Source organism: Equus quagga, chromosome 12 (assembly GCF_021613505.1).
Source record: "Equus quagga isolate Etosha38 chromosome 12, UCLA_HA_Equagga_1.0, whole genome shotgun sequence".
NCBI classification, from domain to species: Eukaryota; Metazoa; Chordata; class Mammalia; order Perissodactyla; family Equidae; genus Equus; species Equus quagga.
Genome location: NC_060278.1, coordinates 87,374,859 through 87,388,621, shown reverse-complemented (window position 1 = coordinate 87,388,621; position 13,763 = coordinate 87,374,859). Strand labels below are relative to the sequence as shown.

The 13,763-nt window shown below is 36.2% G+C and overlaps 1 protein-coding gene across 4 annotated transcripts in view; it reads right to left on the bottom strand.

Annotated features, from left to right (window-relative positions):
* The window catches only part of ITCH (itchy E3 ubiquitin protein ligase), a 124,212-nt gene that overhangs the window by 34,470 nt on the left and 75,979 nt on the right, over positions 1-13,763 (bottom strand). For all 4 annotated transcript variants that reach the window (XM_046678859.1, XM_046678858.1, XM_046678861.1 and 1 more), the window contains 3 exons: positions 10,322-10,391; positions 5,391-5,475; positions 1,332-1,460 (listed from right to left, as the gene is read on the bottom strand). In XM_046678859.1, the coding sequence (XP_046534815.1) occupies positions 1,332-1,460; positions 5,391-5,475; positions 10,322-10,391 (284 nt within the window). The remainder of the gene's footprint in view (positions 1-1,331; positions 1,461-5,390; positions 5,476-10,321; positions 10,392-13,763) is intronic.

Below are 13,763 nucleotides of genomic sequence, written 5' to 3'. Positions count from 1 at the left end.
GAATACAAATAAAAACCACAACGAGATGTAACTTCATACCCATTAGGATGGCACAATAAAAACAAAAACAAAAAAGAAAGCAACAACCGTAGGTGTGGATGTGGAAAAACTGGAAACCATGTGCACTGCTGGTGGGAACGTAAAATAGTGTACCCACTGTGGAAAACAGTATGGCAGTGCCTGAAAACACAGAATTACCATTCGATCCAGCAATTCCACTTCTGAGTGTATACACAAAAGAACTGAAAGCAAGTATGTGAACAGATATTTGTACACTCATGTTCATAGCAGCATTACTCACAATAGCCAAAAGGCGGAAACAACCCAAATGTCCATGAACAGACGTATAAACAAAATGTAATATATATACACAATGGACTATTACTAAGCCTTGAAAAGGAATGAAATTCTGATACAAGTTACAACATGGATGAACCTAGGAGACATGATGCTAAGTGAAATACGCCAGTCACAAAGGACAAATATTATACGATTCCACTTACATGCGTAGTCAAATTCATAGAGACAGAAAATAGAACAGTAATTATCAGTGGCTGGGAGGAGAAGGGGGATTGGAGAGTTATTGTTTGATGGGTACAGAGTTTCAGTATGGGATGTTAAAGTTCTGGAGATGGATGGTGGTGATCGTTGCACAACAGTGGGAATGTACTTAATGCCACTGAACTGTACAAATGGTTAAAATGATAAAGTTTGTTATGTATATTTTACCACTATAAAAAAAATCCTAAACAAAACATTAAGCTAATCCACAAAACACAAAGTTACTTTCAAAAACAGAAAAGAAAAAGTCATGGGAGCTTTTAAGTTAAGTAAAGGAAATGAAAGAAAGCAGGTATCAGAAATCAGGGATTAGTGGGCAGTACTGCACTGATAATTTCTAAATAGTCTCAATTAGTGCTATGTGAACAGATGGTAACAAATATGAAAAGTCTCTAGGAGAAAATATTCAAAAAGGTAATGGAAATGTAAAATATTTAGTGAACAGAGACCTATGGGCAAGCCAACTCAAGAAATAGTAAGAATTGCACTCCTTGCTAATTCATATCTTTATGTTAAGATTTTAGGAATCAGTTTTACTTTTTAAATTTTTTTTGAGGAAAATTAGCCCTGAGCTAACATCTGTGCCCATCTTCCTCTATTTTATGTGGGATGCCTGCCACAGCATGGCTTGACAAGTGGTGTGTAAGCCCACACCCGGAATCTGAACCAGTGAACCCCAAGCCACCGAAGCGGAACGTGCAAAGTTAACCTCCATACCACCGGGCCGGCCCCCAGTTTTACTTTTAATCTACAATGTTTAGAAAACTTACAGGGCAGATTTTCCAGTGCGGGGATCTATATAGGTGGTTGTTCTTCTATTGTGGTCCACAAAATATGGAATTCCATCCACTGTGAATCTCATTTCCCAGCCTTCAGGTAAGGGCTTTTCATTTAGTTGACTATAAAACATAAGAAAAAATATAAACAAATAAAAAAATGTTAAAGAGTTGCTTATTTGCCAAGTACAGAAATTAAAAATACCCATAAACGCAGCAGAAATTTTCTAGGAAACCATTTAAATTTAGTATTTCCAGTTGTTTACTAGACCTCTCTATCTAGATATCCTACAAGCATGTTAAACATGTCAACAGGGGGCCAGTCCCATGGCCGAGTGGTTAAGTTCACATGCTCTGCTACGGCGGCCCAGGGTTTTGCCGGTTTGGATCCTGGGCACGGACATGGCACCACTTGTCAGGTCATGCTGAGGTGGCATCCCACGTGCCACAACTAGAAGGATCCACAACTAAAAACATACAACTATGCACCGGGGGCGTTTGGGGAGAAAAAGGAAAAATAAAATCTTTAAAAAAACCCCAACAGGTCCATCAACCACCACTCAAGTCTTCTCCCATCTACTTGGCCTGTATTCCTCATCTACGTAATAACACATCTAAACATCTTATGTTAACCAAGTTCTGCCCATTCTGCCTTAGAAGTCTTCATGTTCTTCAGTGTTCTCAGTCACCAGCACCATCCTTATTCTGGCTTTATTCAGCTCTCTTCTGAACTTTCACAACAGCCACTTAACTGGTTTTCCTGCATCTAGTATCACTCTAGTCCTACACTCTGATATTTCATATTGCTGATAGAGTACTAAAATAGTGATCTGATCAAATTCTTTCCTTAAAGTGATAACACTGCTCACCACTACCAATGGTAAGATCTAAACTCCTCCACCAGGCACTCACTCTGCCTCTATACTCCACCCTCAATGTTCCCTTTCAGATTTATCTCTGCACTCTACCTCCAACTCCCTTCCATGAACCCTGTGACTTCATAGTGTATGGCTATTCACCATTTCCCTAAACAAGATATGATCTGCCACACCTTCAAGTGAAGATTCTCCCCTTGTCCAGAATCTCTATTATTCCTCTGTTAAGGCAACTCAAATGTTCTTTATGAAATATTCATACTCACTTCTTTAATACCTATTTTAGACCTTGTTTTATCTCTCTAAACGTGTTTCTTTGCCTATAAAATAGAGATAACAATGTCTAGGTAATAAAACTATATGAGGAATAAATGAGAGAACACAAGTAAAAAGCTTAGCACATAGTAAGCCCTCAAACTGTAATTATTATTACTCCTCCTACTATATACTGATCATTCTCCTCAGGTCCCTCAAAGTACTTCCTTCATAATGCTAGCACAGCATTTACCAAGAATTTCACCATGTGTGTCTGGCAATAACTTCCCACTCTACAAATATTACATGAATTTTAAAACAAGAACTAGATTTTAAGGCAGTAGTGACTAACATAAAGGAACTAATTTTAATCTGTTACATATTAATTGAGGCATGCATAAATTTCAAAACTGCTTACTCATGAACCTAAGAAATTTATTTTTACATTTCAAAATGTTACACTACAACGAGTACAGAACTATTGAACACTCCTTTGCAATTTTTGTTTGTGTATTCTGCCATGACAGCCAGTCTTTTTAGTTTTATCCATATTTGCCAGTTCATTTTCCCTATTCTACAGCCTTAATTTTCTCATTCGGTGAGTTTGGTAAGAGAGAGAGAGAGAACAATGGAAATGTTCAAAAGGAAGAAAGAGTATCGTTGGAGGCATTTAAGTTCACTGTTTTAGAGAGCCACCATTGCTGACAGGAATGTCATTTTCCTCAAGTGTACTTCAGAAAAACAAAAGGCTGAGAACCATTGCATAAAACAGTATTTATAAACTATGTCAAAAGGTTAAGAACATTTCACTGTATTCACAGAACTGAATACAAATGTTGGATAAAATATGCTACCAAAAGTTTTTAAAAGATAACACTTCTCATTTGTTGTAATTATATTTGCAAGACAGGCTCAGTAACAAGTTGTTTTCTTGAAAACAAAACAAATTGGATAGAACTGGGTCATTTGTATTATTTATTAAAATACGATTCTAATTTTAACTCTGAAACTTTAAAGTTCACAGGGGAACAAAAAAAATGGGAGTAAATTACAGAAAGGTAACATGGTCTATTCTATCCTTAGAGATAGAATTTTAAAGAGGCCTTAGAAATACTACTTTTGAAATTCTTAACTCTTCCTTTTTGGGAAATTGAATATATTTAAGTTAGATACCATAACTCCATAAAAAATGTTGTGATGTGTTGGTATCCAGAAACAGATTTTAAATTTAAAGCATATCGTTAGAAGAGAGGTTCTTAAAACTCTGAGCCATGAAATATGTGAAGAATTAGTCATACCTGAAGAGAAGTTTGGCCTTTGCCCTTGGTTCCTGGGAGGTGATCATTAGGCTTCTAGAATGTCCTGCCTGTCAGGAGTATCCATGTTTGCTTGGGGGCTTTGAATACCAAACAGTCAACAATGTGATTTATGATGGAGGCTTGGGACCTGCTCTATCAGTTCTGACTTCTGGAGTAACTGGAAACTAAAGGTATTAGCCCCAACTCTGGGGAAGGGCTGGAGACTAAAGGTTAGCCACACAGGCAGTACATGATGGAGTCCCAATAAAAATTCTGCATACCAGAGACTGGCAATACTCCATGCATACTGTTCTGCATCAATTCTGTGTATTTGGAACCCTCTCAGACTGCTCTACACATTTCTTGCTTCTAATTTGTATCCCTTTCCCTATAATACACATGACTGTGAAGATAATGGGTTTCAGTGAATTCTAGTCTCTCTGGTGAGTTATCAAATCTGAAAGTGGTTGTGGGGACCCTCGAATTTGTAGCCAGTTGGTCTGAAGTGAGGGCAATCTAGTGGATTGTGCTCTCTGTGCTCTATGGCTTGCCCAATTCCTTACAGAATGGAACTCTCTGGCAGCCTGACACCTGCATCGTATTACATATTGTTACATATTGTTATGGGCTAAATTGTGACTTCCGCAAATTCATAAGTTGAAGTCCTAACCCTCAGTACCTCAGAATGTGATCTTTTAGGGTCACTGCAGATATAATTAGTTAAGATGAGATCATGATGACAGTGGGCCATTAATCCAATATGACTGGTGTCCTTATAAAAAGGGGAAATTTGGACACTGAGACATGTACACAGCAAGAATGCCATGTGAAGACTGGAGTTTTGCTGTCACAAGCCAAAGAACTACCAGAGAGGTTAGGAGAGAGGCCTGGAACAGATCCTTCCCTAGTGCCTTCAGAGGGAGCACAGCCCTGAAAACATCTTCATCTCAGACTTCTAGTCTCCTGAACTATGAGACAAATGTCTGTTGTTCTAAGCCAATTTGTAGTACTTTGTAAGGCAGCCCTAGCAAACTAATACATACACTATTACATAATGTTACAAAGAAAAACAATTATATATACAGTTATCAAAACATTAAAAAGACAACTGATAATAATGTGTTTCTGTTACTATATTAACTAGCAAGTGCTTGTAATGAAGTGTATAAACAATATTTTCAGATATCTACAACTGCAGAATGATGTGGTTGTAGCTTACAATGATAATGGAAGGAAACACTCAATTTCAGGTAAAGGTTAGTGAAATTGAATATGTATGTTTTCCCACTAAGTCATATACTCCTTGAATTTTATCCAGTGATCCCAGGTTGCAAAATCCACTTTAGAATTACTAATCTGGTCTTACTAATAATAAATAGGTATTTTTGAATATATAAGTGTAATTGCATATACCAATGAGGTTTTCCCCCCATACTCTCAAGAAACACAAATCCATTATATGAAAGTAACAGTAACAATTTTTTCTCTTTTTAATGTATATGGTTGATTAATGTTGAAGGCCTTTGGGAAAGAATATGTAACTTTGATTTTTTTTCATAACTGAGTCAGAAATAGGGTACAATCTTTAAGAGGTTATCTATACACTAGTAACTGAAAGTTCTTACCCTTGACTTCTGGGATCTTCCCATTGTGTAATACGAGTATTGTGGTTGACAAAATATACTCTACCATTGCTGTCCGTTCTCTTCTCTTAAAAAAAAGAAAAGAAATTCAAAACATTAGAATTGGTGTAGTCTTGTTCCTCAAACTAAAATAATAAGATGAACTGAATTTGCCAATTTCTTACTGCATTGTTGATTTTGTCGATTTTAAATCACAACTTTAAACTAAAACTAAACTAAAAAGTTTTAATTTCTTCTTTCATTATTAAATTCACATATTTACTAAGGTTACAAAAAATCAGTATATCCTAGAAGCTAAATAGACTTAATGGCAATGTTCTGCCCACAGGATCTTTCTGCTCAATCCAGCCAAAAGCAGCAAGAATAATTAACTGTTTTAACTTTACATACATGATCTTATTTTATCTTTAACAGTCCCTTGGGTAGGTGGTTTTAATTTATCTTCAAGATAAGGAAACTCAGACAGGTTAAGTGATCTGCCCAAAATCTCAGAATTAAGTAGCAGTGACAGGATGGAAACTCAGGTCTCCAATCAGGGATTTTTTCATACTACACTATCTCATTTCTAAAAATATAATGGAGGGATATAACTTAATTGTTTCTTTCTTATATGTTAGGCATTATTCTACTAGAGAAGACTGTTTCAAAATACATCCTGTTCCTTAACATGCTCAGTTCCTAAATCCTAAATATCTATAGTAACTTTCTACACAAGAGCTGGGCAGCAGGGCTCAGTTCTTTAATTTACTTCATCTGTGGCTGCTGTTTATTTCCTCACTTGTCTCTCGTCTTAGGATTCTAGTTTTCTTGTCCCCACTCTACAAAATTTCCCCTGCTTCCCTGAACTTTGTCATTAAGGTTTAGAAGACATGTGGATGTGACTGTCTTTTAATAACCAAAAAGTTTTGAAATTTTAATAGTAAGTTGTTGTTTTGAACTATTGACTTCTCTGCTCTATTACCAATTAATTCTTCAAAAGATAGGTCTCTTCCTGTATCTAAATTTAATTTGGCCAAGATGTCTCAAAATGAATAATTGGAAGTATTAAAGAGTAATGGATTTCAACTTTTTTAAAAGCACAGTTTCTAAAAATTAGCAATTTTCAAACAAAATTTTAAGATTAATTCCATACTGATAAAGTCAATTTTTATTTCATATGGTTTGAAAAGTTGGCATCTATTTTTCAAATAACATTTATTTAGATCCTTTGGATCTTTTTTCAAGCAAGATATTGCAGGATGAGTCTTGCAATAGCTTTGTCAAGTTGTTATTTGGTCACATTTAACTTTATCTCCAGCACTGATTCCACAATTTCAAGTAGCAGTGATGATATGAGGGGTTAGAAGTGATATACTGGTGAGTATCATGAATCTGCTCCTGACATCTCAGCTACTTTCTATATCAGCTGAGCCTAAAATGGAAATAGAAGTCCAAGTGTGCATAATATACAGAAAAATGGGACTCTACATCTTGTGACACACTGAATGTTAAGACTGGCTTCACTGCTCATGGCATCTTGAGTGTGGAAACATGTAACCAACTTTAAGGTTGTCTCTGAGGCAAAAAGAAGGAACCACAGTGCTACAGCTGGCTACATGATAACAAAGTAAGTTAATGTTCTTAGCCATCACATTAAATGTAAATTTTTAAATATATTTGCAGAATGTGTAAGTTTCTTGTATCCAAATAATTTTTTAAAAGTAACTTCTATAATCTAAAAATAATACCCTAAGTATATAGCTGAGCATATACTCATCTTTTATCTGCCATTTAAGTTCAGATTTCAGGGCCAGAGAGTTTCTCTTCAAAAGCTAACATGAGGCAAGATAAAAGTTAATAGAAAACTTATTTCCTGTCTATGTTCTAAGTATATACTGCTGATATCAGCATTTCTTGGAAGAGGCTGTGAAAAACAAAATTTGAAAGGCGGATGCCCTTGCAAACTGAAAACTCATCTGCTTAATAAGAGGAAGTACTGTGGCTGTAGAGCTGATTTCTTACTTTGTTGGAAAAAATCACATGACAAACAATACTGAAATTACAGAACATCAAACCTGAATGCACATCAGAGCACTTCCTGACTTGAATAAAACAGTAAAAAACAGAAGCTTCTTGCTATTCTATGTATTCTTTCATAACAACTCTGAAAATGAGTAAATATCTTTATACTTTATGAGTAAAACCAGCTATACAAAGCCCTATTAGGCTACATTGTTGAACCAAAAGCATTCTTTGTTCTCCAGCTTCTGTACCTTGCATGTATTAATATTCTCCACTGTCAGTGTGTAAGGTGGTAATGTTTAGTCCTAGCATATGAAAGTCTGAAAGACTGAAGAAGTTGGATTTAAATATATATGGTGTCACAAAAATGCTGCTGCAATTTCAGAATGTAAACACAGGCTATAAACTGGGATTTTAAATCCTGAGGGTATGTCAGCTGAGTGTCATCTTTTACAGTACCATTATTGTCACTGGTTCCACAAATAAGGCATACGCCCCAAAGGCAGAGAATCATAAAGCAATTCTCAGTCTGAGTAATAGGATGACCAAGAACTCATTTGGGAAGGGGGTTACACTTCAACTTCAGGAGTGTGAAACCTAAAAATCAGTAGAATTTAAAGTAAGCAAGGCAAGATTCTGATAACCTATGAATAAGCTGGGATTGGGACTTCAGAGACAGTATTTTAGGGAGGTGCTGATGGCTAAAGCAATAATAAGGAAGCTCTTGATGATGAGGATAATGATAAATATAGAAGGCTAGGACCAGTTTGCAGGGAAAGCTTTTCGAGTAAAGTCAACATAGGCTGCAATTCGTGCTTCTATGAGCAAGAGGCTATTTTTCTTATAGCTGCTCTGGAGAAGGAGTAAAATGGGCTGTGTTTCTGACAAAAGCCAATTGCATCGTGATTTTTCTGCAATAAAATTAAGAGGATAAATACATGACCTTTCAGATATATCCTTTCAGTGCATCAATTTATCCACTCTAACATGGACATACGACAACTCTAGAAATAAAGCTGAGAAAACCGTCCATGTCTGGGAAAGCAATACGACAGGTCTGGTTCAAAATGCCTCTTAAGAGCAACATCCCCTCTTCTAAAGCAGTTCAGACCAACTATACATTGTCCACTCCGAGGTTCTAGTAGAGCCAAGACTCCTTATTAGAGAGCCAGGCTTTGGTGAAGACAGAAATTCACAACTTTCATATACCCTCCCTTGGTTACAAGCTAGTAACAATAACAGTTATAAATACAACCTATTACATTTTTCCCTCTTTGACTCACAGGAGTGTTAAGTATAAACAACCTTAAGAACAACGGGGTTTCTCAAAGGCAGGCTTACACAGCCAGTATCATTTATTGCCTAGATTCATGCGATCTTGATCCATCAATTTTTTTCGCCATTCCTTAAAGAAGCAATGCTAGAGCAATGTATCTTGAGGATTGATGCCTCCCAACAAGACTATCTAGAAATATCACTTTCTGAATTTACCCCAATGTTATGAAATATCTGCAGCTCTTGAAGATAAAACTTCAACTGGTTCCATAACTGGCTTTCCTTTGCTGTTTTCCACTTTCTATATTCTCTTTGGCTTTCATGCAAAACTATTTCTACACTGCCATGTTTATTCTGGAAACTTGCTACAGTGCTATGACTTATATAATGCTATAAAACCAAATTCTGAGAGGGTAGGCCCACCAATAACCAAGGTACCAAAAGTACTTGATAACAGAGCATAATCTTGTGCTCCATGGTGTAGGGCACAAAGTCACTACTCTAACATGTTCCCCCTTCTACTGTTCTTTCATATAACATCAACTCAACCAAACTCATAACTGTGTTTTGGAAGCACCCAAGTGATCAAAATTTGTTTTTAAGTTTTTTATTTTAAAATAATTATTACTCACAGGATGTTGCAAAAATCATTCAAATAATCTCACATACCCTTCAACTAGTTTCCCCAATGGTAACATCTCACGTAGCTATACTATAGTATCAAAATCAGAAAACTGACACTAGTACATTACTGTTAACTATAGACTTTATTCAATATTCATGAATTCTTAAAGCTGAATTCATTTATGTGAATGTATAGTTCTACACACTTTTATCCCATGTATAGATTGTGTAATCACCACCACGGTCAAGATACAGAACTGTTCCACCACCACATAAGAACCACTTCTGTGGGGCTGGCCCCATGGCCAAGTGGTTAAGTTCGCATGCTCTGCTTCAGTGGCCCGGGGTTCGCCAGTTTGGATCTTCGGCACAGACCTACGCACTGCTCATCAAGCCATGCTGTGGTGGCATCCCATGTGGAAGAGCTAGAGTGACTTACAACTATGCACTGGGGCTTTGGAGAGAAAAAAAGAAAAGGGAGGACTGGCAACAGAGGTTAGCTCAAGGCCAATCTTCCTCACCAAAAATTCATTAAAAAAAAAAAAAAGAACCACTTCTGTTACCTCCTGTATTTGCACCCACCTACCACTGGCTCTGTCTCCTGGCAACTATTACTGTTTCCCATCTGTATAGTTTTGTCATTTTGAGAATGTTATATAAGTTGAATCATACAGTACATAATCTTTTGAGATTGACTTTTTCACTAAGCATAATGTCACTTGAGGTCCATCCAGATTGTTGTGTGCATCAATAATCTATTTTTATTGCTGAGTGAGCAAAAATATTTTTAAACTTTAGAAAAGTAAAATAATTCTGAATTCCAATAAAAATTCACCATAATGAAAGAGTCAACTTAGAACTCTGGGAAAATTTAATGCCTATTTGGCACTCTGAATTAAACCAACATACCCCAAAAGCTTCCCAGAAATTCACTCAAGCTAGAGCAGGGTATCATCTATAAATACCTGATTTTTGAAATGACTGAATTCAATGAAAAAATTCATGTGACTTACCCCATCCAGGTGGCAGGGGACCAAGGGGATCAAATTCTTTATTTTGTGATGTAGCAAACAAATCTTGATTCTAAAAAGAACAACAACAACAAAATGGTGAAACAGTGAACAACTTAAAACAGATAACTTGAGATCAAGCTTTGAGTTCTGATATGCCTTCCCTGGCCATGTGCAACATAACACACTCTTACAAAGTTCACATCTTAGAGATAAGTGTCACACAGTCATGAATAAACATCAATACACTCTGGTGGAGAAAAAATCTTTGCAAACATTATTTAACATTTGTAACTATTTGAAATTCAAACATTACAAGTACATAACCCCCAAATAACCATTTCTTCTTCTTTAACTACAAATCAGTAAATTAGAGAAATATATAATACCACCAAAAAAGTCATTTATAAATAACAGTACTCAGAGTCATCAGATAGTTGAGAAAAATCTTTTATTTCTAACTCAAAAAGAGAGGATCATATACAGTACATGGTATATTCAAAGAATTATGGGAATAGAGTTGGGGGCACAGGAAGAACAGATTGGCAGATGAGTGAAAGGAAAGAATTCCAGTTGGAAGGAGCTGACGAGCCTAGAACTATATAGAAGACTTCTTAAATTTCTGTTTGCTATTATCACACTGGCGGAGAGAGAGGTTTGGCTAGATAAAAGGAAAGCAGGAGTCAACCATTGGAAAAAGAGAAGCAAAAGTCATATTGACTCTGTGTAGGGTTAATGAGTAGGTTTTGGTTTAAATGTATAATAAAGTGGGGACAATTTGTGGTCTTTCAGTGAGATTTGGTTAAGCCCTTTCTTCTTTAATAAGATAAGGCAAACAAATAACAGACTCTAATTGCTTTAAGAAAAAATTACTACGAAGAAAAAAAAACCCCACAAGTATAATAGGACAGCACACCCCATATATCCAACACTACAATTCAACAATTATCAAGACTTTGCCACATTTATCTTTTTTGCCCATTCTGTGCTGAAGAAAAGCCAGTCATCACTTCACCACTATGTATTTTAGTATGCTTTCTAAAATTTGTGGACATTTTCTTACATAACCACATATCGTTATCATACCTAGCAAAGAATCTATGTTAATTTTATCATCTAAAACCCAACTCCTAATTAAATGTCTCTGATTTCTTATTTGCTCAAATCAGAATACAAAGTCCTCACATTACATTAGGTTGAGTCTCTTGAGTCTCAATCTATAGCAGTTTCTCCCACCATCTCTTTTTGTTTTTTTTCCATGTCACTGACTTATTACAGAAATTGGGTTAACTGATTAAAAGTTTCCAAGCATGTGAGAGATATTCCATTTCTGATTTAACAGCTCTTGGAAGACAGACTTTTCACGAACTGGCCTTGCTTCTCTTCGCTTTGTGAAAAGTACTAAGAGTAGGAGGCCAGGGAAAAACACTATAAAAGGATTGAACCCTGGTTACAGAACCCTGAAAAGTTTGGCATTTGACAAACTGTTCTGATAATTTTCTAAGACCCAAGCCTATCCCACTGACTCTTCCTGGACAGATAAGATAGGGACATGTACAACGAAGCCATGGGACAAGAAGAGCCATTACACAGTTTCCATCATCAGCGATATCCATTGTGAGGTTAAAGATGCTGAGTGTATGAGAGTCCACTGCTCTGTAACCAGGATCAGAACAAAGGCCACTTCAGATACCCAATAAACAGACTTTCTCAGCACCACCCCACCACCCCACCACTTTTTAAGTAGCTGGTACTGTGAATATTCAATTCAGTTCATACTGTTTGCTATGTTAAGAGTAACTGAAATAGTCTGTTTAAGTTCTTTTTGATTTAGAACCATTCTATAACAAAGCAAAGAGTTAAGAACGCAGAAAATTTGTCAGGTTATTTTGGATAGGAGAAAAAAAAAGAACATGGATGATGAGGCAAAAGCTGCAATTCAGGAAAAGTTCCAAAGACTCCGAGTATCAAATTGGTCAAGTTTACAATGAAGCAATACACACTGTAGGTGCTCCAGAAATTTGCTAAATCTGTCTTTAAAAAGAATGTTTTAAGAGATTTTGTACTGTCAAAGTGAGATAAAGGGTACATTTACAATTGTGGATATGAGGGAGAGAAAAGAAGAAAAATAACATTTCTATACATCTAGTATGTGCCAAACATATTAGGAACTATATTTTACAGAATCCTCAAAAAAACCCTTCTGAGGTAATATATATAAATATATATATATATATTTATATACTTTATAGATAAAGTAAACGAGTCTTGATGAGGTTAAGTAACTTACTCAAAGTCATACATAGAAAGTAACTGCGTGACCAAGATTCGAACCCAGATGTGTCTGACTCCAAAGCCCATGCTCTTTCTGCTGGCTACCCATGTGGAAACTACTTTTTTAAAAATTTTTTTAATTTTATTTTTTTTTAAAGATTGGCAGCTGAGCTAACAACTGTTGCCAATTTTTTTTTCTTTCTGCTTTTTCTCCCCAAATCCCCCCAGTACATAGTTGTATATTTTACTTGTGGGTCCTTCTAGTTGTGGCATGTGGGACGCTGCCTCAGCATGGTCTGACGAGTGGTGCCATGTACACACCCAGGATCTGAACCAGTGAAACCCTGGGCCGCTGCAGTGGAGTGCGCAAACTTAACCACTTGGCCTTGGGGCCAGCCCCTGGAAACTAGTTTTAAAGAAGGCAGGCAAGCTAGGCATTCAAACCTAGAAGAAATTTGGCCAGGCATATCAAAGGTGATTATAATTTAGAAAGAAAGGAAGATGTAAAACAGAATAGGAAAAGAAAAAAGGGTAAGGTTGACGAGACAAAAAATAATTTCACTTCTAAAATCACTGAGAAGGGGAATATAGTGACAGCTGTCTACAGAAGGTGGCAGCACAAATTGTTATATGAAAGAAAGTTATCTTAGTCATAACCAAGTAGTGAAGGGAAGGCTGCTGATAAAGGTGAATTTGTCCACATTAGTGAATAATAACTATGATGGTGATGAGGTCCAAGAAATAGACAGGAATATGGGGAAAAAGGAAAAATGCAATGCCTAGTGAAGACAGGAATTTACTCTGATGGATTCTAACAGGGATGATATTGATGGTGGTGGAGGGAAAGAGATGGCAATAAAATAAAGAAGGGTGAGCTTCTCTTGAACTCTGGGAGAGTTGTTTAAGTTCTATATATTACTCAAACAAATCCCTCTTGTTTGGTACATAGAATCAAATTTCTCCAAGGACTATTTCCCTTTCCCCAGAGAAAAGATCTGTGATACTTTATGATCTGAAAGACTGTAAAATTCCTAGCACCAAAGATTGCATTAACCAAACATCAATACATTTTGGTGTGCTTACCACTATTGCTGCAATAGTACTCTAAAGGAAAATATGTAAAACTTAAGCCATTTCCAGAAAGGAAATTTTTTATATATAGATAATATAG